General features: G+C 44.4%; 2 protein-coding genes across 6 annotated transcripts in view; both read left to right on the plus strand.

Moving 5' to 3' along the window:
* The window catches only part of myo5b (myosin VB), a 28,073-nt gene extending 13,600 nt beyond the window's left edge, over positions 1–14,473 (plus strand). The window contains exons 10-40 of one of the 5 annotated variants that reach the window (XM_074690372.1): positions 54–319; positions 407–488; positions 593–733; positions 947–1,069; positions 1,315–1,398; positions 2,108–2,242; positions 2,318–2,415; positions 3,550–3,636; positions 4,263–4,374; positions 4,506–4,717; positions 4,808–4,964; positions 5,053–5,292; positions 5,417–5,647; positions 5,785–5,878; positions 6,031–6,179; positions 6,262–6,381; positions 6,469–6,603; positions 6,699–6,764; positions 7,613–7,864; positions 8,046–8,140; positions 8,477–8,557; positions 8,906–9,104; positions 10,545–10,638; positions 10,735–10,878; positions 11,447–11,598; positions 11,856–11,945; positions 12,040–12,190; positions 12,713–13,007; positions 13,099–13,273; positions 13,357–13,437; positions 13,592–14,473. In XM_074690372.1, the coding sequence (XP_074546473.1) occupies positions 54–319; positions 407–488; positions 593–733; positions 947–1,069; positions 1,315–1,398; positions 2,108–2,242; positions 2,318–2,415; positions 3,550–3,636; positions 4,263–4,374; positions 4,506–4,717; positions 4,808–4,964; positions 5,053–5,292; positions 5,417–5,647; positions 5,785–5,878; positions 6,031–6,179; positions 6,262–6,381; positions 6,469–6,603; positions 6,699–6,764; positions 7,613–7,864; positions 8,046–8,140; positions 8,477–8,557; positions 8,906–9,104; positions 10,545–10,638; positions 10,735–10,878; positions 11,447–11,598; positions 11,856–11,945; positions 12,040–12,190; positions 12,713–13,007; positions 13,099–13,273; positions 13,357–13,437; positions 13,592–13,744 (4,494 nt within the window). In that variant the 3' untranslated portion in view covers positions 13,745–14,473. The remainder of the gene's footprint in view (positions 1–53; positions 320–406; positions 489–592; positions 734–946; positions 1,070–1,314; positions 1,399–2,107; positions 2,243–2,317; positions 2,416–3,549; positions 3,637–4,262; positions 4,375–4,505; positions 4,718–4,807; positions 4,965–5,052; positions 5,293–5,416; positions 5,648–5,784; positions 5,879–6,030; positions 6,180–6,261; positions 6,382–6,468; positions 6,604–6,698; positions 6,765–7,612; positions 7,865–8,045; positions 8,141–8,476; positions 8,558–8,905; positions 9,105–10,544; positions 10,639–10,734; positions 10,879–11,446; positions 11,599–11,855; positions 11,946–12,039; positions 12,191–12,712; positions 13,008–13,098; positions 13,274–13,356; positions 13,438–13,591) is intronic. The other 4 variants (XM_074690374.1, XM_074690373.1, XM_074690375.1 and 1 more) reach the window with 4 other exon arrangements.
* Positions 14,474–19,715: 5,242 nt separating this feature from the next.
* Positions 19,716–25,373, plus strand: il7r (interleukin 7 receptor). The gene is made up of 8 exons (XM_074690889.1): positions 19,716–19,949; positions 21,709–21,841; positions 21,913–22,064; positions 23,843–23,994; positions 24,070–24,256; positions 24,336–24,429; positions 24,506–24,578; positions 24,681–25,373. Exons 1-8 carry the CDS (start codon positions 19,871–19,873, stop codon positions 25,104–25,106), a joined length of 1,296 nt encoding a protein of 431 aa, XP_074546990.1. The 5' UTR covers positions 19,716–19,870; the 3' UTR covers positions 25,107–25,373.
* Positions 25,374–26,813: the final 1,440 nt, after the last annotated feature.

The raw sequence follows: 26,813 nt of genomic DNA on the forward strand, positions 1-26,813 counted from the left end.
GTGACAGTGTGTGTGTCTTCTAACAGGTGTGTCTGTGTGTCTGTGTGCCTCAGAGGGATGACCCTCACCTGAAGCACTTCTGCCGGCTGCTGGGGGTGGAGCAGCAGCAGATGGAGCACTGGCTCTGCAACAGGAAGTTGGCGACAGCTTCGGAGACGTACGTGAAGAAGATGTCGAGCAAACAGGCGATGAACGCTCGGGACGCGCTCGCCAAACACATTTACGCACGCATGTTTGACTGGATTGTGGAGCACATCAACAAGTCGCTGCACACGTCGTCCAAACAGCACTCCTTCATCGGAGTCCTCGACATCTACGGGTAAGACGGGGAGTAAACCGTCAGCTGATGATGGTGATGATGATGATGAGGATGGTGATGAAGCTGGTCTGTGTGTCTGACCTGCAGGTTTGAGACATTCGAGGTGAACAGTTTTGAGCAGTTCTGCATTAATTACGCCAACGAGAAGCTCCAGCAGCAGTTTAACTCAGTGAGGTTCACACACACACACACTCACACACACACACATGCACACAGCCTGCTGCTCCCTGTGTGTAGCTGACACCTGTGGTGGTTGTTGGTTTGTGTCCTCAGCATGTATTTAAGCTGGAGCAGGAGGAGTACATGAAGGAGCAGATCCCCTGGACTCTCATAGACTTCTACGACAATCAGCCCTGCATAGACCTGATTGAGGCTCGACTCGGCATCCTAGACCTGCTGGACGAGGAGTGTAAAGTAAGGGTCTTTATAATCCACCTCATGAACTGGGGGATGTTGTCTCTGTTTCCTGATCTGGATCTTTATTTTGTTGAAATCTGTCAGAGCAGCGCTGACATTTTCTTCTCTCTCTGAAGTTATCAGTGATGGTTTGTTTTCTAGAGAGCAGGAAGTCTGACCCAAAGATCAGTCTCCACCTTCATCTCCCTAATAAAACACTTCCTGTTTCAGGTCCCAAAGGGGACAGATCAGAACTGGGCCCAGAAGCTCTACAAGCAGAACTCCAGCAGCGCTCATTTCCAGAAACCTCGGATGTCCAACGTCTCCTTCATCATTGTCCACTTCGCCGACAAGGTGGGAACAAAAATACCTCTTTTCATTACTGAGCTGAGGAGTACAGGTTAGAGAGGGCCAGGTGTAGAGGTAACAGAGGTAACCTGGATCTGCAGGTACAGCAGAGACAGTCTAGACTGAGATGTTATACTTGAGGGGAAAATGTTTCCTGAGAGAATAAATCAGTTGGTAGAACGTAACTGTGTTGTGTTCCTCTGAGATGCTGCGTCCTTGACCTCTGACCTCTGACCTTGTCTGTGTCTCAGGTGGAGTATCAGTGTCTGGGCTTCCTGGAGAAGAACAGAGACACCGTCTACGAGGAGCAGATCAACATCCTAAAAGCCAGTCAGGTAAGAACCTGATCACCAAACTCTGAACCCCAGAGGTCAGTGAAGGGGCAGGTGTGGACCAGTTTTAGAAACCTGTTGGAGAAGCACAGATTTAGACCGAGTGCCTGATGTCTCATGGCTCTGTGAGTGCTCAGGCTTCAGGAGGAGCTCCGGGACAAATGTCTCATTATTTCTTCTTCTGTGGTGGAATGTGAGGGGTTAATGAGGAGGAAGTGGGTCAAAGCTTTGTGTTTGTTCACTCATGGTTCAGACCTCATCACTCACTGATCCAAGCTCACACTGTCTGAGGCAGCTGCTCTTATTCAGGCTGACATTTAAAGAGACAGTTCACTGTTTTTAAAGTGGGACTATAAGAGGGACACGGCTCCATCAGCTCAGCTGAGGTGGACACAGGGGAGGTGACACTCTGCTGCAGATGGGTCGAGTCTGACACGTGATTGATTTCATTTAAAGACTCTAACCCAACAAACACTCACCTCAGAGTTCAGAGGAAGGATGTAAAAAGTTTGGGAGTACTTTGACTCCGGCTGAGCTCTGGAATATTAAAGTGAAAGAAAGTTTGCCCAGGGTTTTAATAGTCACAGCTCTTCACTTGTTGTCTTCTCTTAAACTATCACATGAATCCAGACTTCCTGTTCTCCCCCTCTGTGGTCACATCATCATGATTTTGGATGTTTTTCACCGTCCTTTATCCGCCTGTGTCTCTCAGTTCCAGCTGGTTGCTGATCTGTTCCATGAAAAGGACGACGTCGCCCCCGTAAAGTCAGCCAGAGTCAACGTCCGAGCAGCAAAGACCGTCCCCAAAGCCCCCAACAGAGAGCACAGGAAGACTGTGGGACACCAGGTGAGTTCACAGCGCCCTCTGCAGGCTGTTTTCAGGACTCAGAGTCAGAGTTTAATCCTGTGGATGTGTTTTCAGTTCCGCAGCTCTCTGCACCTCCTCATGGAGACGCTGAATGCCACCACACCGCACTATGTCCGCTGCATCAAACCCAACGACTTCAAGGAGTCCTTCTCGTGAGTCCACTAAACACTCAGAGCTCAGTCTGAGCTGAAACCACCCACAGGGGGCGCAACTGCTCCAGTCTGATCCATTTATAGCATCAGATTATTACATTAGTCAACTCAGAGCAGGTGACCATGATTTAGATTCAACCTCTGAGTGTGAGGAAAGGGTTAATCCTCCTCCTCCTCTCTGCACACGCTCAGACTGTCATCTTCAGGTTGTGACAAACACCTGTGCTCCTCCTCTCCTTCCTCCTCCTTTTCTCTCTCTCCTCCTATTCCTTTCCTCAATTTTTCCTCCTCCTGTCCTTCCCCCCTTTTCCCCTTGCTTATCATCCTTGTTCTCCTCATTCTCCTCTTCCTCCTCCTCTCCTATTATCCACCCTCTCCTCCTCCTCCTATCTACCTAGCCCCCTCCTTTCTCCCCCCTCTCCTCCTCTTATCCTCCTCCTTCTCCTTTTCTATCCTTCTCCTCCTCCTTTTATCCTCCTCTTCCTTCCCCTTTCTTGCTATCCACCTCCTTTTTTCTCCTACTCTTCCTTCACCTCTCTTGCTATCCACCTCCTTTTTGCTCCTCCTCCTCTTACCCTTCTTCTCTTCCTCCTCCTCCCCTTTGCCTCCTGTCTACCTCCTCTTCCTCCTCCTCCTTTAATTCTTCTTCTCCTCCTCTCCATCCTCCTTCTTCTTTCTCCTATCCTTTCCTCCAACTCCCTTTTCTCCTCCTAGCCCTCTTCTTTTTTCCTCCTCCTCCCTCTCTCCTCCTCTTATCCTCCTCCTCCTCTTACCCTTCTTCTCCTCCTATCCTTATCCTTTTTCCTATCCTCCTGTCCTCCAACTCCTTTTTCTCCTCCTAGGCCTCTTCTTTTCTCCTCCTCCTCCCCCTCTCCTCCTCTTCTCCTCCTCCTCCTCCTGTGCTGACATGTGTTCAGTCTGGCTCTGACTGAGCTTCATTGTCTCCGTGTCAGGATGTCAAATCAGAGTCACATGTTAGAGTCTCTGCTCACAGCTAACAGTCGTTCAGCTCAGCTCTGTCCGCTCTACTCCTCTCTATGCGATGCTGACGAGGAAGAGGAGGTAGGATGAAGTTTTTCTGAGTGAGCTGATGGAGGTGAAACAGGGGAGTTAATGTTTGTTGTGTGTCTGCAGGTTCGATTCCAGCAGGGCTGTGCAGCAGCTCCGAGCCTGCGGAGTCCTGGAGACCATCCGGATCAGTGCTGCTGGATACCCATCCAGGTGAGTCCTCCTCCTACTCCTCCTCCTACTCCTCAACCCTTCACATATCTGCTGTCAGGTCTCTCATCAGCTGTCTTTCTCATTGTTTTTTATCTTGTGTTGTTTTCCTGCTTTGTTTTGGAGCCTCACTGACTCTCGCTCTTCCCGTAATCTAATAACTGTCTGAGCACCAGAATAGGAGCTGAACTCGTGTTTGTTTCATAACAGAGTTAAACTCTGCAGACTCTCTCCTCTTTCAGCCATGAACTCTCTCTCTGACTTTCTCTGAATCTGAGTCATGTGGTAGTGAGGGTTTCCCCGATGTTTCCTCACTGGCTGGTGTCAGAAAAACAACGAAGACTGATGTTTGGTTGATTGACGTTTAATGCCCTGGCTAAGTTTCAATTTCTGTCCTGAGATCATTCTGGTAGGACACACGTGGACATCTTTAAGGGTATACAGAGGGAAAGGAGACTCGGTGCCCTAAAGAGAAAAGGGAGGAGACTTCTGAGCTAACAGGAGAGCAGAGATCCAAGAACATTAAAAACAGAGAGGATACTCTTTAATAGTTCAAAGTTAAAAAAAGAGGATCGCCAGAACCGGGTGGTGATGTTGACTATGTTAAAGTTGTTTGTGTGTGTCTGCAGGTGGACGTACCCAGATTTCTTCAGCAGGTATCGGGTCCTGCTGAAGAAATCCGACATGACGTCTTCAGACAAGAAGCAGGTGTGTCGGAATCTGCTGGAGACTCTGATCAAGGTAAAACAGACGTTATTAAGAGAGAAGCTTTTATTGTGAAGGAAACAGGAAACTAAAGTTAGATGTGAAACTGTTTTGAGATGTTTCTTGGCTTTGAGCATCTTCTTCATGTGAATCTTTTTGTGTCCCAGGAGCCCGACATGTTCCAGTTTGGGAAGACAAAGATCTTCTTCCGGGCGGGACAGGTGGCATACCTGGAGAAACTCCGCACCGATAAGTTCCGCGCCGCCTGCATCAAGATCCAGAAGACAGTGCGAGGCTGGCTGCAGAGGGTTCGATACCGCAAGATCCGCAAGTCAGCCATCACTATCCAGAGATTCGGCCGAGGATACCTGGCCCGCAGGTGAGTCAGGATGCCCCACCTGTCCTCTGAGACACACAGGCTGCTCTCAGGAGAGTCACAGGTGGTTGTAACTCTCTGATTGGTCCTCAGGTACGCTGAGTTCCTGCGTCTGACCCGAGCAGCAATTATCTGTCAGAAACAGCTCCGTATGGTGAGAGACAGACGAGCCTTCCTGAGAGTGAGACAGGCTGTGGTCACCATACAGGCCTACAGCCGAGGGATGTACACGCGCCGGGTCTACAAGGAGGTACACATACGCTAACACACACACACACACACACACAAACACTCTGTTACACACACATGTACACTCACACACCTCTCCTCCCTCTCAGTTCCTCATGCACCACAAAGCAATGATCATCCAGCGCACCGTGCGTGGCTGGCTGCAGAGGAAGAAGTTCAGGCGAGCGCGGGACGCCGCCATCATCATCCAGTGTGGGTTCAGACGCGTTCGGGCGAAGAAGCAGCTGAAGCAGCTGAAGATCGAGGCTCGCTCCGCCCAACACCTGAAGAACCTCAACACAGGGATGGAGAACAAGATAGTCCAGCTGCAGAGGAAGATGGACGACCAGGTACTCCAGTCTGACTCCAATCTGAACGCCTCCCTCATGTTCTTCATTCTTCATGTCATCCTCTTTTATGTCCTCTTTTCTCCTCCTCTTTCTCTCTCCTCCTGACTTGCTGTGTCTGTCTCAGTCCAAAGAGTACCGAAGTCAGAATGTGCAGCTGCAGCAACAGAACACCAGTCTGGGCTCAGAGGTGAGCCGGCTGCAGAAGCAGCTGGAGGTCATAAAGCAGGGAGAGGGAGGCCAGCTGGCGTCTCTGTCGGAGGAGCTAGAGAGGCTGAGGGAGGAGCTGAAGGAGGCGTTGGCTCAGAGGAAGAAGATGGAGGAAGAGCACGGCTCAGAGAAACTCACCCTCCAACAGGTGAGATCAGGGCACAGGTTACCTGGGGGGTTCTGAGAGTCTTCATGAAGATCCTCCATGGGGCAGGTATCGGTGTCAGGTGAGCTCTGTGTGTCACTGAGCATGCTCAGTTACCTGACGTTGTTTCCTGTCCTCAGAGGGTGGAGGAGCTGGAGAGAGAAAATGGTCTGCTCAAGAGTGAGAAGGAGGAGTTGAACCAGAGGATCCTGCAGCAGGCGCGAACGTCTAAAGGTGAGATACAGGTGGTTTGTGGAGAGGTTTGTCATGTTGACACCTGATTGGTCGATACTACTCAGATTATGAATAGAAACCAGAACACCTCTCAAATTAAAATCTAATCTGTGTGTGTTGTGTTTTTGTGTTTGTGTGTGTGTGTGTGTCAGTGGACAGCAGCAACAGTCTGTCCTACAGGGAGGCGACTCTGCAGACTGAGCTGGATGCCGAGAGGCAGCGTTACCAGAAGCTTCTCAAAGAGTTCTCCACTCTGGAGCAGCGATACGACAATCTGAAGGAGGAGATGAGTCTGAGCAAGGTGAGCCCACACCTGGAACACCTGGAACACCTGTCATAACCACACCTGTCAAACTTTAACCCCTCCTTTCATCATGCTCCAGTTCCAGCCTGGTCACAGGAGAAACCCGTCCAATCAGAGCAGCCTGGGGTCAGATTCAAACTACCCATCCATCTCCACCTCTGAGGTGGGAGACACCGAGGACTCCATCCAGCTGGTGGAGGTGAGTAAGAGTGGGGGGCAGTTTAGGGAGGAGCCAGCAGGGGGCAGGGCTGGAAGGGTGTAACTATCTCTGTCTGTACATGAGCAGGAAATGGGCATTGAGAAGGCAGCGATGGACATCAGTCTGTTCATGAAGCTGCAGAAGAGAGTCAGAGAGTTGGAGCAGGAGAGGAAGAGGCTGCAGCTTAGCGTGGACAAGATGGAGGAGATTAACAAACGCAAGGTACTCAACTTCCCAACCTCACTTCAAGACTTCACTACTTATGGGATTTTAAAAATTGCAGAATAACCCTTTACTCTTGCTCTTTCTTACCTCAGAGCTCTGAGTCCAGAAGTCCTACCTCTGAGCAGGAGAACGCAGATCTGGCCTACAACAACTTGAAGGTCTGCACACACACACACTCACACACACACACTTAGAGAGAAAAATGGCACCTAAATTGCTTCAAAATGTCTGTTCAGAGTTCTTGTTTATTTTCTTGTATTAAGACATTTTTTCTATTTCAACAAACTAAACAAGAAAGTTTTTCAACTGATGATTTTTATAAATGTAGGTGTTGTTTGGAGATGTTTTGTTTTTAAATGCAGGGTCTGCAGGAATTTTTGTTACTTGTTAGTAAACACAACATCCAAACTGGTCCCCTCCTCATTGGATCAGTGCCAGCGGCAGCACACACCCACTACCTCCAACCGTTACTACGTGAACACACTAACTGGACTACCAACCACCTGTTGCATCGCATTTCTGACTGACACATGCCTAGTTAGAAGAAGACCAACTCACATCTCTCCTCTTCCCACGCTGCTCTCCAATTGCGAAAGCTTTCTCTGTTTGGCGTTTCGTTTCCCCTAGGTTGTGTTTTTCTTCCCCTGTGCTACGTTTATTATCATAGCTGCTCAACAGCTTCTCCTGCTAACATCAACACGCTATGATTGGCTGAGGTAGCCACACCTACTCTCCACCCAGAAACATCCTGACACAACCAAACCAACAACATAAAGGCAGCAGAAGGGGTTAAGGCAGACACAGACACTGACACACGTGTAAAGAGGTCCAAAGGAGACAACTGGGCAGGATTGTTACCGTTAAAGCTGACATTTTATTTTTTAAGATAATCCTGCAGACCCTACCTTTAATGACTTCACGTAACAGTGCTGAGACCACATGACATGAGTTGAAATGTAAATCTTAAATATTTAACCCCTGACTTTCTTCTCTTTCCCCCCTGCAGAGACAGGAGCTGGAGACGGAGAACAAGAAGCTGAAGAATGACCTGAACGAGCTGAGGAAGACGGTGGCTGAGCGAGCGTCTCAGAACAACTCGTCCAATGAGCTGCAGGACAGCTACAACCTGCTGCTCAGCCAGCTCAAGTCGGCCAATGAGGAGCTGGATGCACGCAAGGAGGAGGTGCTTATCCTGAAGACGCAGATCGTCAGCACGGCGCAGCTGCTGGAGAAGAACGAGCAAGTCAGCAGTTTGAAGGTGTTTCAAGGAGAACTTTTAGAGTTCACTTTAATCCATCAGAGATTACATTTTCTGCCTGTCGATCAGATAATCGTCTGAATACAGAAGTAGAGATAAGAGGACAGTGAACTCCTGAATCAGCTGTTTTCAGTGTGAAGGTTTCAGTTACTCACTCTGTCTCTGCTCTCTGTCCCATTAGGATGGTCCCAGCACTCCTGAAGAGAGGGACAGCAAAGAGCCACTGGACAAAGAAGAGGCGCTGAAGGCTTATCACGGGCTGAGTGAGTCCAAGAAGTAAGTCCTCAGCGGAGATTTTATATCTGAGATTAAGATCATCAGAGATTGATCACATCCTGAAATTTAGATGGGAAAGTGTCTGTTCATTGAACTCTATAATCACTGTGATGTTAATGCTTTGTGGCTTGTTCCACCACTGTGTGGCGCTGCTGCTCTGCAGGTTAAGTGAACCTGAGGTCAAACTCCAGCTGTCTAGAGAAAGGGAAACAAATTGTTTTATAAGATCATGAAACCTTTTCTCTGCTTGCTTCTGTGACTCTCTGCTCTCTGCCTCACCCTTTGCTTTATTTCTCTTCCTCCTCCTCCTTTATCTCCTCCTCTTCCTCACTTCAGCAGCTCCCAGCAGGACTGGTGCTCTCTGAATGAAGATGGAGAGCTGGGGTTGGCTTACCAAGGCCTCAAACAAGTGGCCAGGTCTCTGTTTGCTTGAGGTTTCTTCTTCTTCTTCTTCTTTTTCTTCTTCAGCTGCTGCTTGCTGTCTTTCACTTCCTGTCTCACTGTGAGTCTTCTACCTGAGGGTGAATTCACAGAGCGGTGGTACAGATATGTTTAAAATGGTGTGTGAGAAGCTGATTCCTCTGTTCTGACTCCATTGAACACTTAAACACATCACTGGTCTGAACTGACTCTCCCTTCACAAGCCTCAGACGTGGTGAAGCAGCAGCTAGAGAGTTTTGGTACAGCTAAGTTTGTATCTGAGAATAAACTGGAAAAAGTTTTCCTGTTGCCGTGCAGAGAGTCACGCTCTTTGTGTCCCATCAGGCTGCTGGAGGCTCAGCTGCAGACTCAAAGCCGGCAGCACAAAGACGAGCTGGAGGCTCTGCACACGCAGATTGAGCTGCTGAAGGACGACATTGAGAAGAAGCAGGAGATCCTCAACTACACCTCCTCCCTGTCCCCTGACGCCAAGGTGGAGTACAGTGTCCAGCAGGAGATCACCAGACTCACCAACGACAACCTGGTGAGGGCACAAAACACTCAGGCTATTAGCAGGACACTGATGAATATGGTGTAATGTGCTTTATTTGACATGTCCACCTAAAGCACAAACAAACACAAACAATAAGTATACTATACTACTCTTATTTTTAGTTTCAGGAAGCAAAACTACAGCTTGAGGGTTTTTATTTTTGCCTTTATAATAAATGTAAAAAACAACCCATGGGTATATTTTGATATTTTAGTTATAAATGTGCAAGGAGATTGCCAAATAGAGTATAGCCCTTTGCATTGTGGGGAAACAGTAAGCTAAAAAGACTGGTCCGTTGCATACTGAGAAATTTTCCTAGACCAAGGGTCTTCAACCTGCGGCTCTTTGACTCCTTTGTAGTGGCTCCTTTTAACTTAAAAAAATATTATCGAAAAAAAGAACTTTTATTTTTCGTACAGAGGGTATTGATGATTAAAGACACCGACACTAAATAAAATCATGTGACATTTTGTTGAACTAAATCTTCATCCCATCTGTCAATAAAGCCTGCCACCACCCCACTTCACCTCCTACAACATCAACAGCCCACCAGCTTTCCATGCACAGCCCTGGGGAGATAACAAAATCTACAAAATGACTAATCTGGAAGAAAATACAGATTTTAATTCTGTGTGGATGGCTTGTGTCAGCTTCATGAATATGCTTGATATTTGGCAAGACAAAAAAAAGAAACAAAAACTCATTTTTTAAAAAGGTTTTTAAGTTTTGTAATTTCAAAATTGTTTGAAATTGTTGCATATTTTTTACCATTTTAACATTTGAAAAAAAATTGGAAATACATTTTTTTTATTTTTAAAAATTTATTAACTTTCTTTTTTTAATTTATGCATTTTTAAATTTTTAAATTTTTCAATTTTTTGAAATTCCATTTTTTAAGTATTTGCAAATTTATTAAAAGGAAAAAACTAAGACATCCCATGTAAAATTTCAAAATATAAATTAAAATCAAATATGATAAAAAAAATATATATATATATATCAAAACTTGTATTGATAATTATTCTTTTTTTATTATTTATGTGTAGAATTTCATACACTCCACTGTCTTTATTGTGACGATGAAGTGCATTTTGTGGCTATGGAATGGCTTTAAGCCAGATGAGCTGAGGTAAAATGACTCCTTTGAAAGTAAAGGTTGCAGACCCCGGTCCTAGATCATTGGGATATCCGGGGATTTTTGGCATACAGCATTTTGCAATTTTTTCATACACTGCGTACTACAGACTAAATTCAGGCCAAAACATTAGGTGCTGCTTAGACCACATACTGATAAAACAAAAATGTCAACCCAGAGAGCTGGTTTGAGTTTTATAAACTTAATACAGCATCTCACACACACACACACACAAACACACACACACACACAGGCTGCAGTGTGAAGATTTGTGATGATTTGTGCTTGTTTTGCAGGACCTGAAAGAACTTGTGGAAAAGCTTGAGAAGAACGAGAGGAAGCTGAAGAAACAGCTGAGAATCTACATGAAGAAAGTCCAAGAGCTAGAAGGTTCTTGTCTACGACTGATCACACCTGTCCACACCTGTCTGCCTCTCTGACTTCCTGTCCATCTCTCTGACTTCCTGTTCGTCTCTGTATCTCCAGCAGCTCAAGCCGCGGCTCAGTCCAGCAGGTCCAGACCGGAACTGAGTCGTCAGGTGACGGTCCAGAGGAAGGAGAAGGACTTTGAGGGGATGTTGGAGTATTACAAAGAGGATGAGGCACGGTTGCTCAAAACCCTGATCACAGGTGAGACCAGGATTGATCTGGGGACTGACTCTTTTGGCTTTTTGATCAGAGCTGTAATAGGAAAAGAAAACTCTTCTTTCAGAGTCTGGATCTGAACATTAGGCAGAAAACCTGTAACCCATTTAGACCAGATGGGACTTGTCTATTTCTTTAAGACCAAATCGAACACGTTGGTCATTTTCTCATTTCAGACACTGCCATCCATCTTAGCTGTCAAAAATCATGTGGTAAAAAGAAAAAAGTCACAAAAAACTTTCCATTTCATGTGTATTTCAGCAAATCACAGCACATTTCATCGGTCACGTCTCAGAAACAATGACACCGGCTGAAGTTAATATCTTCAGAGACTAGAGACTTAGATTTATAGAGAAACCATCTCATTCTCCACTTTTTTTCTCTGTAACAGAGCTAACAAAAATCTAGCCCAGTCTGGCTTAGCTTAGCTTAGCTTGGTCTCCCATGATGTGTCCAAAAACAAGAGTGAGTGTCAGGACCCCTTTGTGGTCAAGTTTTTATTCGTTTGCTTTTTTGTGTGTTGAAGCGTTTGTCTTGTTTGTGTTGTTTCCAGATGTCAGGCCCAGCATGGTATCGGCCACAGTTCCCTGTCTGCCTGCTTATATTCTCTTCATGTGCATCCGTCATGCGGACTACATCAACGATGACCAGAAAGTGGAGGCTCTGCTGACCTCCACCATCAACTGCATCAAGAAAGTCCTGAAGGTGAGAGCCTGCTTGCTCACCTGTCTCACTCTTTGTGTGTGAAGTGAATGAGATGAGCCCAAAGGTTTCCACAGATCGAGGCACTGTCAGTTCGCCTCTTGGTCCCTTATTTGTTACATCGTTTTGGTTTGTGATAAAACAACAAGAAGAGGGTTCAAATGTAAATATCTAAGGGGAGCATATCACCACCTTGTGTTCTGGATGAGGACAGCAGTTTGTTTGACTTAGCTCAAACCTGTGATTTTGTTCTGTTGCAGAAAAATAACGATGACTTTGAGATGACGTCCTTCTGGCTGGCCAACACCAGCCGCCTGCTGCACTGTCTGAAACAGTACAGTGGAGATGAGGTGAGCCACACACACATACACACACACCATGATTACACACTTTAGGTTATTTCTGAGGAGGTTCAGGACTCACAGGTGTTCCCCATTTCTTCAGGCGTTCATGACGCAGAACACCAGCAAACAGAACGAGCACTGTCTGAAGAACTTTGACCTGGCAGAGTACCGACAGGTGCTCAGTGACCTCTCCATCCAGATCTACCAGCAGCTCATCAAGGTGGCCGAGGGGATCATCCAGCCCATGATTGGTGAGAAGTTACCTGATTCAGTAGGGTAGGAGAGAACAGGTTGTCCATCCTACACTTTCTGCTCCTTGAGTCAAACCTTTCATCTTTATTCAGTATTTTGTTCTTGTTCTACTTCCTTTCTTTTCTTATGTAGCGTCTGGTCTGACGGACAAGCTGGATCATGTTTCTTTTGAGTTTCAGTGTTAATACTTATCACAACAAACAGTGTCACCTGTCTGTAAAGTGAGTGCACTGCCCCTAACTGAGGCCAGCTGTCAGGGCACTGTATCACGACAGGATGTAAACACACTATCCTCGGATCAGCCGGTACTTTCCTCTGACAGAAACCCCCTTCACCTCTGACTCATTCCTCTCCTCACTGACTCATCATCTCATCCGCTAATAGGTGTGCAGCTGTTGGCTCTGTTACCATGGAAACAGATCAAGCGGTTAGCTGTGTTAGCAGTCAGCTGGCGGGACAGAGCTGCAGGGCGTTTTACGGTATCTGTGAGCAGCTCCTAACCTTTCTGTCCTCATCTCTAGTGTCAGCCATGCTGGAGAGTGAGAGCATCCCCAGCCTGTCGGGGGTCAAGCCCATGGGCTACAGGAACCGGTCATCCAGCATGGACACAGACGCCGGGGGCCCCACCAGCTACACCCTGGAGGCTCTTATCCGCCAGCTGGGACAGTTCCACAGCATCATGCGGGACCATGGTCTGGACCCGGAGATCGTGGGTCAGGTGGTACGGCAGCTCTTCCACTGTATCAATGCTGTCACGCTCAACAACCTGCTGCTGCGCAAAGACGTCTGCTCCTGGAGCACGGGCATGCAGCTCAGGTAAGCCCTCAGCAGCCTCACCTTTGTCACATCAGGGGTCAGGCGACGTCTATATCACGTCCTCTGTGTGTGATTGTGTGTGTCTGCCCAGGTACAACACCAGTCAGTTGGAGGAGTGGCTCAGGGGGAACAACCTGTACCAGAGTAAAGCTGCAGTCACACTGGAGCCCATCATCCAGGCTGCTCAGCTGCTGCAGGTCAAGAAGAAGACCACTCAGGACGCCGAGGCCATCTGCTCACTGTGCACCGCCCTGACCAGCCAGCAGGTTTGGGGCACAGACAAACAGACATACATGCACACAGATTTGTTGTTGATTTGTTGATACTGATGTTCTTATTGTTGTTTCAGCTGGTGAAGATCTTGAATCTGTACACACCTCTGAATGAGTTTGAGGAGAGAGTCACCGTATCTTTCATCAGGAACATCCAGGTGAGACTCACAGGTTATTTACTTGTGGATGCAGGACGACCAGCGCCCCCCTGTGGAGCTAACAGAGCTTAGAATAAAAAGATCAAGAGTGGACTGTGAGTCTGTCTGCTCTCTTAGCTAGACCTGAGTCTAACCCATGTCTCTGTGTGTTCAGAACCAGCTCCAGGAGCGGAACGACCCCCCTCAGCTCCTAGTGGACACCAAGCACATGTTCCCAGTGCTTTTCCCATACACGCCGTCTGCTCTCAGCCTGGAGACGCTGCACATCCCTGCCTCGCTAGGCCTCGACTTCCTCATTAGGGTCTGAGTCCTCCAGCACGAATAACAGATCTGGTCCTAATCCAGGACTTGGGGAACCAAACTTACAAACTCATTCTGACACTCAGAGACATGTCCAGCATACTGCTGATCCAGATCAGTCTCAGGGTCCTCCTTGGTGTGCCTTAACAGACCAACAGAGACCTAGTCCCCCCCCTAATTCTCTGTCGCATTATCCGCCCCTCTAATTGGTCAGATTTTGATCTGATGGATTCTTCATAAAATCAGTTTTTGGTTGGATTATTTTTCTGTTTCCTGTTTGACCCATATTATCCTCGCTCAGACACTCAAAGGTGTGACCGTTGAGCTCTGCTGCCCCCTGATGTCAGAGAAAACACTGCAGTCTGCTGCCATAACTTCACATTAACACTTTTATTGTTTTTATTAATGTCATTATCATTCTGTTTATGTTTGATGACGTGCAGATCCTTTACTCTTGTAGAAGACTTTTATCTTGAAGGTTATGTTTATGCCGTTCAAAGTGCTTCCTGCTCAAACACTAATGAATGTACGAAAGGTTTTCATGAAGAGAAAGTGAAAATGAAGAAGGGAGAGATGTTTAAAAAGAAAGAAAGAGAAGGTCAGATCATGTAAATGTTAAATGGAATCAGATGTGCGTCTTTACCTTCAGTCTGATGTTAAAGTTGATGTGCACAGCAGAGTACAACATGAAGAAAGTCTGACTCAGAAAGAGAATATTTAGTCCTCACCTCTCTGTCCCAGGAATAAAAGCCTGTTTTACAAACTCTTACTCCACTCTTTCTTCTAACCCAGTATCAACTTTACTTTCCCTGAACCTCTTCACAAAAACAAGACCACAGTCTGGACACAGGAAGTCAGGGGCCACAGGTCAGAGGTCACTCTCTGATTGGTCCTCTGGGTTGGATCCTGTCTGCTAATTGGTTCCCTGAGAGGTAAACTTTCCTTTGTTTAAAAACAATAATAAATGATAGCAAACATATACGTATATGTTTTATTATTTATATAAATGACACATTATGATAAATATATGTATAATAGTCACATAATAAACATATATCTGTAGTATAAGAAGATCACAAACACTGATCAGAGGGTTGTGAGAAACCAGGCTGAGAATCGTTCCCACAGATGCCCTCTCTTTTTCCCTCTGTGTTTCTCTGTGGGTTGATCCAGCTGTGTGTGGTTTACCTGTCACTCAGGTGGCATAATGTCTCTCTCTCACACACACACACACACACACACACACACACACACACACACACACACACACACACATACACAGGTCTGTCACAAACTGTATTGTGTTAATTTCTTCATGTTTTCATCCAAACCACAGGATTTGGAGTTTTTACGCAGATCTTTTTCTTCTTCATTTGTGCCTTAAATCTCTTTGCAGACTCATCCTGTCCCAGCGCCCCCTGCTGTTTGACCAGTGTATGTTCAGTTTTTATCTGAGAACAGTTTCTTCTCGGTCTCTAAAACATCCTGAGATCGGCTCAACTTTAGATAGATAGATAGATAGATAGATAGATAGATAGATAGATAGATAGATAGATAGATAGATAGATAGATAGATAGATAGATAGATAGATAGATAGATAGATAGATAGATAGATTGATTGATTGATTGATTGATTGATTGATTGATTGATAGATTAGATACTTGCTAACTTGCTTACTAATTTGCTTGCTTTATTGATCCTGAGGTAAAGTCAAGTTTGATTATACACAAAGAAACTCATCCCCGGTTTAACACTGTGGACCAATCGCAGGCCGAAACTGTTGTTCAAATATTAATCAACAGACTTTAACCAACCTGATACAGTACACTGTGTGTGTGTGTGTGTGTGTGTGTGTGTGTGTGTGTGTGTGTGCGTGTGTGTTTAAAACTCATAACGTGTTTATCCTTTAAAAACAGTTTCAGCAGCTTCAGAGTGAGGAAGAGGATGTGGTGACGACTCAACTCAACCTGTTTGCATGACATGCAACACCTTTCTACAGAATCCTGCTCCTGTCTGCGCCGCTGTCAGACTCTGCGTGTGTGTGTGTGTGTCAGTGTGTGTGTGCACTCAGAGGAGGTCTGGCTGTGGTTATGAGGAGGAAGGAGGTGAAACAGAGACATAAATACACTAGACATGTCAACAGGTATAGACAGAGCTATAGATGTGTTTGTGAAAGTGTAAAGATGTGTGTTCTTGTGAAGGAGGGTTGTGTGTTTTGAAACAGAGGAGCAAAGTTTATCAAAGTTTCAGATGTTTGTGTTCAGAGGTCAGAGAGACTAAATGTGGGGTCAAAACAGAATCATCATGAATAATACTGAAAGAAAATAAAATCATTAAAAAAGAATCTAATGAAGCTGTTGAGTTCATCTCCAGAGGGTAAAGAGACTCAGTGTCAGGATTTGGTAATCAGTTGTTTTGAGTTTGATCCAAGAGCAGACGGAGACGGAAACAGAGAAGGAGAGCAGATAAAAGGTTTTATTGCACAAGTTAAATGTTGATCCAAAGTCCAGATATCCAGAGAGAGCTAGGCAGTGTGGATGAAGCTGGGTGGCAGGGCAGGAGCTCGAAGGAGGCACTGGAGGGTAAGCAGAGACACACAGGGTAAGTCACAGTAATAACTTTAAAAAATCTCAAGTGATTCTCAGAAAACTTGGCTGAAGTACAGCAGGGAGAATGGGAATTCACTGGTGCTGATCTCTTCCTCATCCACAGTATATAAGCCCTGTTTGAAGAGCTTGATGAGGCACAGGTGTGCCAGTGAGCCTGAGACAGCAGAGAGAAGCCCCACGAGGGGCAGATCATGACACTCAGGCCTTGCACATGTAGCCAGACATTTTCAAAAAACCAATATCTCCCCCTCATTCGTTTTTAGAAATACTTTCATTTACACACACCGGGAAAACCTGCTGATAAGTGCAGCTCGAGGCATGCCGAACCCATAATGGAAAGTGTTGTTCAGACCTGAAACTGGTGCCAGCCAATCAGAATGAATCCCTGTCATTCAGCTGTGACGTTTGAGAGCCAAAAACTCTGTTTCCCGGCAAGGCTGTAATAGTTAACTAAAATGAAACTAAAAACTAAAACTAAAATTTAAAATACATTGCATTAAACCCAAACCAATAAAGACTAGAAAAGAAAACAAAAATGATAAGTAAACTAAAAGTGTATCTTGTGTTCACAAAACTAACTGAAACTAACCAAAAGTAAAGACAAAATGTCCTTCATTATTGTTTTTCACAATATTAATAGCTTTTAGGATTTAAATTAATCAGACACATTATCCATACCATGTACAGTACCATCATAGCAACGTACTGGGACATGCTTGTTTACTGCACTGACTGGCTGCAACGAAACGTAGTGGAGCAATGAATCAGAGCATCTGTAATAGTTTAATTTCATGTGAGTCTGACTTTATTGTTACAGAGTCCAAGTTTCTAATTATTAAAGCTCATATTATTTTGTTTTATATCATTTATGTTTATATTATTTTTATTTAATTCATGTTAACATTTTTTTAGATAATTTATGTTTATATTTTTTAAATTAAGTTTATATTATTTTCTTGTGTTTAAAGCAGCAGCCAACAGTTCACTTTCAGCTTTGACTGAGCAGTGAGCACTGTGTTGGCCTTAAATATAAACAGTATTACAAAATATTTACTCTGACCTTTTCGAATCCTGCACCTGGCAAATAAGTTAAGAAAAAACTAAAACTAAGCCTTGTTACAAAAATCAAAACTAAATAAAAACTAGAATCCCTGCTCTAAAACTAATTAAAACTAAACTGTAATGGAAAAAAAATGTCCAAACTAACTAAAACTAAACTACAATGACAAATCCAAAACTATTATAACCACGTTTCCTGGCGTCTACACGAAACCATGAAACCAGGGTTTTCAGATAACATCTTTTTTAGTGACGTAAAACTACAGTTTCGCATGGATGACAGGCTTTAACGTACAAAAACATAGTTTCCCAGTTACCCGGCTACGTGAAGACATGGCCTTAGATCAGCTGATGCTCACTTTACATGTTTGAGCTGCTCTGAGTGAAACATGGGGTCAAAAAGACAAATTCAGAGTCAAGACCAGGAGGAGAAGACAGGTTCCTCTGAATACGTGTGTGTGTGTGTGTGTGTGTGTGTGTGTGTGTGTGTGTGTGTGTGTGTGTGTGTGTGTGTGTGTGTGTGTGTGTGTGTGTGTATGTTTTTGTGTGTGTGTGTGTGTGTGTGTGTGTGTGTGTGTGTGTGTGTGTGTGTGTGTGTGTTCTCTCAGTGTAAACACACTCATCCTGCAGAAACATAAAAACCACAGACAAACATGTTTGTGATGCTGATGGAGATATGAACCTCAGAGCTGCGGCGTGTGTGAGTGCGTGTGTGTGTGTGTGTGTGTGTGTGTGTGTGTGTGTGTGTGTGTGTGTGTGTGTGTGGGAGGGGGCACAAAGCGTCTTAACCACCTCACACACACATTTCTACGCACATTCACACACACAGAGCCGAGTCCTTGAAAGATCCCTGCTCTCCTCTCCTGCAGAGAGCAGAATGTTAACCACAGTCACATCAACTCCTCCTCCTCCTGAAACCCCAAACCCTCAAACCCCCACCCAGCTCCACCGGTTCCTCTCATCGCAGCCTGCCTCTCTGCTCTTCTCCACCCACGGCCTCTTCTCGTCAGTTCTCCAGGATTCAGCGTCTTCACACTCTTAGCTGAGGCAGAGGTAGAAACGTGGGGATAAGACTCTAATAAACACAGTTTGTTCCCTTCTTGACCTGGATGACACCGTTAATGACCCAACAGGCCAGCCAGCCAATCACAGAGCCTCTTTTCTCTTTCACTTCTTTTTCTGCACATTTTTACCACAGAGTGCTGAAACATTCTTCATCTTTCTTCACATTTCTTCATGTTTCACCATCACCTGACTGTGAACAGTTTCTCCAACCATGACTGTTCATAGACAGGTGATGGTGGTGGATTGTCATTAGCTAAGAGCCGCTGCATTCTCGTCAGCCTGGTTCTAAAGCAAAGCCTGTGGCGTCGACAGGAAGTGGCCTGTGAGCTGCTGTTAGAGTTTCTGATTCATGTTTGCAGTTTGACGGAGAGCAAGTGTCAGAGGAGGCTGCAGGGCTCATTGTCTGCTCTGTGTAAACGTTTGCAATGCCGTTATCACATAGCTGACCCGGCTATCAGTATCCAGCTTACAAGCCATCTACCAAGAGTGGTTGGCTGGGAAAGTGCAAACAGGATCAGGCTTTACTGATCCGACTGAAACTGTACCAATCCATACCGGACCACTTGGTGGAAACGGGGCCTTGGTGAGCACTTGAGCTTCTGGGGACTCTCCTCACTTTGACCTCATGTGGCCTCATCGTACCCTCACCAAAGGCCCCTGTATCCTCATTGTATCCTCATTATATCCTCATTATATCCTCGTGTTACCTCATTTGCAGATGTTTTTACAAATAGGCTAAAAAAGATATCAAATAAAGGAGCCGTGTTATCAAACAGGCAGAGACCTGTCAGTTCCTCTCCTCTCGCTGCTCTGACCACCAGTGACTAAATGACCATCAAGCTGTGAAGACTTAAAACTAGAGACTAAGACCATAAACTCATGAGGAGAATGTTTACTAAGGGAATAAATCAGCTGAGGTGGAGAAATGATCCTCACAGACTGAACATTTAGAAACGTGTTCGCTCAGATGATGATGATGATGATGTTTTTGGCTCAACTAACTGTGGCTTCATCCTTCACTACAGGCTTCAGTCTGCTGACAGTGTTTTCAGATTTACAAAACATCCTGTGAGTAAAAACCCAACTGAGCAGCTCCCCCTCCTTCCTCTGCTCAACACCACTCGTCGTCCTCCTCCCCTCCACCCGCCAGCTGAGGAGGAGAACCATAGTTCACAGCCTGCAGGTTTCAACTCAGAGGGGGAGATCAGTCTGCAAGAGAAAGAGGAGTCAGCCTGAGGACAGAGGAGTCAATCTGAGGAGAGAGGAGTCAATCTGAGGAGAGAGGAGTCAGTCTAAGGAGAGAGGAGTCAATCTGAGGAAATAGGAGTCAGTCTGAGAAGAAAGGAGTGCAGTCTGCAGCTGTAAGGAGAAGGCTGATAGAGGAGGCTGTGAGAGGAGATGCTGTGTGTGTGGGGAGTCACAGTCTTCCTTCTCCTGCCTGCTCGGACAGGAGCTCAGAGCGGAGACTCAGACTCAGGTGAGAAACCCTTTAACGGTCTTTAAAGTGTTGACATGAAACTCCTCACACTCACACTGATGGTGTGACACAGGTGGTTCAGACTATCAGATGTTTGGGGTTTGATGTTAAAGGTCAGCGTGCAGTCATCTCTCTCTGACGTCTTTAATGTCGTGCTGCTGAGACATGACAGGGTGAGGAGTCCAGCTGAGGCTTCTGGGAGGGGTTAGGTTTGGACTGAATACAGAGGATGAACCACGGTGACATCAGCTGATGGTTGGTGTTTCAAAGGTTTAGTGTTTCAGCAGAGACACATAATATGTTGAGGTAGAGGAGAAGAGGAGTTTCAGATCTCTGATCACAGACTCTATCTGTAGAGTACGAAAACAAACTCAGGGTGTGCCGCTCTAGGAGTACGAGCCGCTGCTGCACAAGAGGAATGCAACAGTTTGGATATTAAATTCTCCAGGACGTGTTCGAACAAGTCTGCTGTTTTCTGACTCCTCAGTGCAACAACCAAAACACGGACTTTGAATTCTTTACGCTTTATGCTTATTTACTCAATATTTAACAAATGAGCTCATTGAATTAATTATTAGGGCTTAATGACAAACCTGTGACCTGAGCTCTGCAGGATGAGCTCTGTTTTATGCAGGTTAATAAAAAAGTGTGGCTTACCCTGCTGAAAAAAAATGTGCTTTATTGTATTTCAATTAAATTCATTTTTTCAAAAGTGATTTGAAAATATATTTACACAAATTGTAGTTTTTGTTAACATATAAAAAGTATTTGAACATCGTGCTTTAACGCTTACACTTTTAACACACTTTAAAATAGTTACACTATGATGCACTTTATTGAAATATATTACACTAAAATGTACTTTAAGTAAAGGTAAAGTGTATTGTGTGTAAGTGTACTAATTTAAAATTTGATTTTTACATATACTTTTGGTGTTTTCTTAAAATGTTCCCTTCAAATTTCATTGTAACATACACTTAAAGCATATTTTAAAAGTTCACATTTTAGTATAAAAACTGTAATATTAAGTTGGAGTGCATTTTAAGTTATATTTGAATGAATTATGTAGTTATTTGTGCTTTTACCTCAAGACATAATTTTGGAAAGTGTTAAATAGCATTTCTATGAAACCACTCTTGTCTTTCAGCCTGTGGTATACTGGTAATACATTTGCATGTGCAATGACGAAAAGCAAAGTAATGATAAATTGTATTGATTATTAACTGCTGAATATGCTCTTTTAGTTTTTGGAAGAAGCCAATAATATAATTGAGCATATCATTACCACAGTAGCAATATACTAAAAGTACAACGCTAGTATATTTTTAAGATAGTAAAAGTCATTTTAGTGTTTTTCAAATACAGACAAACTTGAAGTATATTGATAATAAGTGTGGCTTTAAGCTGCTAAATTTTTGTACACTTAGTACATTAATTTTTCAGCAGGGTAGTTTTGGATCCACTCATGTCTCCTGAAAGACTCAGGTCAGCAGAGCTTTGACAGTTGCTCATAAGTCAGTCCAACTCAAGAGAAGTGTGCTTTGAATTCAACAATTGTTCCGTTTTTTAGATTTTTTCTGGTTTCTCTTTGCTGCTGAGAATTCATCCCTGGTTTTGTTTTTGTAAAAAACTGTAAACATGTTTATTTCTGCTCCAACATTTAACACGAAGCCCAATAGGGACTGACTCACCGCTGGAGACGAACACACACACATTGTGTCAGAGCTGTCTCTCTCTGATGAAGGTTTTTCTGTTTCAGAGCTCAGACTGGGTTGCACGTCTCACATCATGATCACCAGCAGCAGTCTGACCTGTAGACTAGTGGGGGGGCGGAGCGACAATGAGGATGATGAAGATGAAGAGGCAGACAGCATTGAGAGGATAACCATATGGTAAAACGTGTGAGAGTTGAGATGAGTGTCAACAACGTTCAGAGTTGATATCTGAGTGTGTTTCTGTTCAGTTACACAGATTTGGACTCCATGAGACGCTGCATTGAGAGACCCGGGAACTCGATCAGCTCTCCAGACCTGAGCCCTATGGTCCTCTATGATGTGACTGCACACCTCAAGAGTGGAAGTCTTTCTTTAACCCAAATGGACCTGAAGCGCATGAGTACACAAACACACACACACACACAAACACACACACACAACATAGCAGTGCTATAGTTCGGTAGAAACCTTCCGCAGAGCTGAAACATTAACTCAGAGTGTATTACACTGTTAGATCTAATTTTAATCCTTACTTTAAATAAAGCGTGATCATAACTGATGTCTGCTAAATTTGTTGACCTTCCTAGTTTTCACTTAGTTAATATAACTTGTTAATATAACTTTCTGGTGATGGTCATAAAACTCATCCCTTCACTTAAATGCTGTTAGTGAAGATTAATCATCATCAAACCCCAGAGAAACACAAAGGAAATCTTCAGGTATTGTCAGTCAGTCAGAGCTGGCAGGTTAACGTTATCGTTATGTCTTCAATTTTGGCAAAACTGCTACAAATACTTTTAGTTGTTTTACAGCAAAGACATTTTTTCTTGTAAGGGTGTTTTGTTACTGTGCGTGAGGAGTAAAGGCACTGGATATGAGACCCTGCTGTGCATCAAGAGCCGCTGTCAGGGGGGACAGGCTGCCTGTGCTAGGCTGCACAACCGGCCATCCGTGCTCATTTGCATGGACCCTCTGTGCTCCACATGGAGCAGAACAGCCGTCTGTGCACCGCTGCATAGATCAGTCCTCATTGCTCATATTTTTACAGTGCATTAAGTGTTGATGCTGATAAATGAGATGTGCTGATTGGTTTGGGTTCAGACAGACGAGACAGAAGGTCATAGCCATGTAGCATAAACAGCTGGTCTGTGCCATTTAGAACACAGACAGCCTGTACCCTCTGTTCAGCATCTCGAAGAACAGCAGGGTCTTGTACCCACTGCGTTCCCTCCTCGCTCACAGTGACAAAATGCCATCACAGTATCCATCATAATCTGAAGTTACATTAACCTGACAAATCATTTGTGTTAACTACACTAACTGTTACTGCCATGACATGAGTTGCCTAACCACAGTCCTTATTAGTTTAACTCAAAATTAATGATCTACATGACTTGGAAATTTTGAGGAAATTTTGAGGCGGTGTTTCTCAAATGTTTTCAGACCAAGAACCACTTATCTCCAGAAAACTCTTGCGGACCACCTCGAGCTAAACAGCCCCAGAATAAAACCCCAGACAACAAACCCATATGCTATAAACTCGAATCATACATGTTACAACTTGCTAGGGCTGCAAATAACGATTATTTTGAAAATGGATTATATGCCAATTGTTGTTATGATTAAAAGTATACATTTTATTTCTTTAATTCCCTTTATTCAGAACAATTTTTATTCAAAATGACAGAGACTAGAGTAAAAAAGTGCACTCATTTCCTCATAGTTTGGTGTTTTGTTTGTTGTTTTCTTTTAGAATGAGGGAGAAAATGGACCTCAAAATCTGAGTATAACTACATTACTGGTACATTATTCCAAAATACTTAAAATTTCCAGTATTTAAATTCTCAAGTAGTTAAATTAAATTAATTTACTCACTGCTTTTATGAACCAATTTTTATAGATTTTATCCATTTGCGTAGTAGCCGAACAACTCGCACCCCCTTTTTTTCGTGAATGTTCCATTAAAAAAAATACAATGTCCTCGCGGTCTTTGCGGATTACTAGGGAGCACTGGCGGATCACTAGTGGTCTGTGGACCACAATTTGAGAAACAGTGACATAAAGCATGCTGCTCCAAGCCTGTAGGGGGCAGTAAGCTGACGTCAGTTTGTGAAAATGATGATCGGATGGTGGCTTCTCGCTCCTCACTGTGACGTCTGTCTCTTTATGTCCCTGCAGTCAAACCAAGGAGTCCCAAGGTGTTAAACGTCACTTTCCACTCCAGCTCCAGCCAGACCATGTTCCTCATCCAGACCCCGTACCACAAAGAGTACCTGAGGGTCCAGAACCAGCTGTTCCAGCTGCACATCTGGACAGAAGGCCATACCACAGTAACTTTAGTTCCTCTGAGTCTCTACCCCTCTTTACTCGCTCTGCAGTGAGTAACGTCTGTTTCTGTTGGACAGGTTCAGAACGTCTCGTCCTCAGACACGCTGAAGGTGGACACCAGGCAGCTGAAGAGCAACGCTCAGTATCATGTCAGAGTGCGAGCCTTACCAATTCAACACCTGAAAGGCACCTGGAGCGAATGGAGCCAGACGTTCATCTTTGTCACTCCTGGGGGCGATGCTGAGTCAGAGCTCATTCGTGGAGGTGAGGCTGATTCAGCATTTACACAGGTTAGAGTCAGAGGTGGGTATCAATCTCTCTGTGTTTGGACTCTCTTCTCCAGAAAAGAAACCTGACGTTCAGGTGTACGGACTGATCGCATGTCTGGTCCTGCTGCTGGTGACTTCCTGTGCTGTGTTCTTCTGGAAAAAGAAAGCGTGAGCGTCTCTGCTCTCAGTCTAATCAGATCTGTTAATCATGTGGAGGCTGCTAACGTCTCTCTGCCTGTTTCAGAATATTTTCCTACATGTGGCCGGCAGTTCCTCACCCCAAAGGCACTCTGGTACAGATCTGTAAGACCAATAAAGTGAGTCCTACTGGTGCACCTTGGTACTTTTACGTCATCAGTTCAGAAAGTCATTAACCTGAAGAGTCATTTGCACACTAACCCAGTGAATCTGGTTTCCAGGGCCTCCTGCTGAACTTCAGACCTGAGGAGTTCAGCGCTCTCAAAGTCGTCCCTATCGAGAAACCCGAGGATCAACAATGTGATGACGTCGAATTCTCGCGCCCAGCTACAGCTGACAGCTCAGACTCCTCTCCACCCTGCTCCACTCAGACCACTGAATGCTCCACCACCACCACCAGCGTCAGCACCGAGGAGCTGGAGATGTCTGCCTTGCTGGGCCATTCCTCGTCAGGCAGAGGGGATGATGAGGACGGCCTCCAGAGCCCCGGGCCCTCCTCCATCAACGTCCCACAGGTGGAGCAGGGACCTCACACACCTGAAGGCAGCAGTGGAGAAGGACTCCAGCCTGGGGTGTTTGGAGTGAACCAGCAGGAGGAGGCTTACGTCACCATGTCCAGCTTCTTTCAGATCAGATCGATCACATAAAACACCAACAGAGGAAGTGGTTGTATGATTGATCACATGATCAGAGCTCCATGCTAAGACCAGCTGCAAAATCAGAGCATTGCTTCTTTTTGTATTCTTCAACAGCACATATTACTTAAAGTTCATTTACACGATCTCACATTTTAAAGGGCCAGTTCAACAGTTTATATATTTATAATCTATCTTTAGTTTAAGTATGTTTTCTGTTTGATTGCTCGGCTCTCAAATGTCCATGTGCTCTGATTATATCTCAGCTTCTGTTTCATTGAACACGTTTTATTGGACCGCTGGATGTACAAACTGAAGTGATGTCAGAGCATACGAGCTCATCAGCCAGTAGGAAGCTCTCTCTGTGTGATGTCACCAATAAACGTCAGAGCTCTCTGATGAAGCTGCTGACCAATCAGGATCCACAGGTATAACCTTCACCTCAGTCAGTGCTCAGGTGAGATGCAGGTGTGTTTCTGAGCCACCTGACCCAACCAAAAACATGATGCTGCTTCTAAACATACCCAACACAAACTACACAACACAAACTACAACTCCACAAAGAGTGTGCTGAACGGCACACACCTGTACCGAACCTTCTCACCTCCTCTGTCGACTCCAGTCTGTGTCTGCAGCAGCTTTAAGTCCTTCATGTGTTAAGGAAACGTGTTTGATATTTATGTTTCCTGCTCAGACTAAGTTCCTCCAACAACCAGTGAGAGGAGCTGACATGAAAGTGTCATCACCCAGATGTTCCAGCTCAGGAGCAGAGGACATGAACTAAACTGAACCCAGAGCCAAGAGATGAAGAAGAGGAGCTTGTGGAGTTATTTACCGAGATTACTTTCAGATATTTTTTTTGCTGCTGGCAGAAAACATACCAAAACACACCAGGACGACGCTGATCAACACGAGTGTTTATCTTCTGAAGTCACGTTAAATCACGTGAGATTCTGTGAGCTCTCTGTGGAATCATCTGTCCTCATGTTTGTCCTCCGAGGACACTTAAACCCAAGATCTCAAGGTGTGGTCAGCTGTGGATGGTGGTGAGCTGCAGGTTTATATTCACCTTATTTTGGTCATGAAATGATTCATAATGTATTAATATATTTGATATTTTTATTTTTCTGTAGGGCTGATTTCTGCTGAACGCTCCGGTCTTGACATGTTATTGTTATTTTATTTTTTAAACCTTTATTCAGAGAGAAAAGGAAAGAACGCAGTAAAAACTGAAGTATTATCAAAAGTTCCCTTCTCACAATATATTTTATTGGGCCTAATGAGCCTTATTAAACTGACATGTCTAGAAAAATGTCTGATTTTAAGATAGTAAAAGACAAAAATAACACCTGCATTGTTTTTTAAGTGTTAAAAAAAAATTGGGTTTAAATAAAAAGCACTTATTAAACTTCTTTTATTCAGACATTATTCTTATTTCAGGAAATGTAACACAAACATTTCAACAGATTTTTGACTGTTTAAAACAACTTGGGCCTCATTTTTGCCTTCTGATATCTATAATCAGGATGTTTTCTTTTTGTGTTAGGTGTGTTTGGCTCATGTTAGTCTAATAAAACTGTTTTTACTGAAATACAAAAACACTTGATTTGATTTCAGATCTTGCAGTGAAGATACACTGCAAAAAACTGAAATCTTATCAAGTGTTTTTGTCTTATTTTTAGTAAAAATGTCTTTTTAGGCTTAAGTTATTTAAAGACA

Source organism: Halichoeres trimaculatus, unplaced genomic scaffold (genome assembly GCF_033239565.1).
Source record: "Halichoeres trimaculatus isolate MK-OKI-2021-1 unplaced genomic scaffold, fHalTri1.1 fHalTri1_scaffold_16, whole genome shotgun sequence".
NCBI lineage: Eukaryota > Metazoa > Chordata > Actinopteri > Labriformes > Labridae > Halichoeres > Halichoeres trimaculatus.

What these genes read in the sequence shown, in the direction of transcription:
- il7r (XM_074690889.1), top strand. Translation starts at nt 19,871, where the DNA reads ATGCTGTGTGTGTGGGGAGTCACAGTCTTCCTTCTCCTGCCTGCTCGG. An exon ending in AATGGACCTGAAGCGCATGA is followed by an intron (nt 22,065 to 23,842) that starts GTACACAAACAC and finishes ATGTCCCTGCAG; the next exon opens with TCAAACCAAGGAGTCCCAAG. An exon ending in GGACAGAAGGCCATACCACA is followed by an intron (nt 23,995 to 24,069) that starts GTAACTTTAGTT and finishes TCTGTTGGACAG; the next exon opens with GTTCAGAACGTCTCGTCCTC.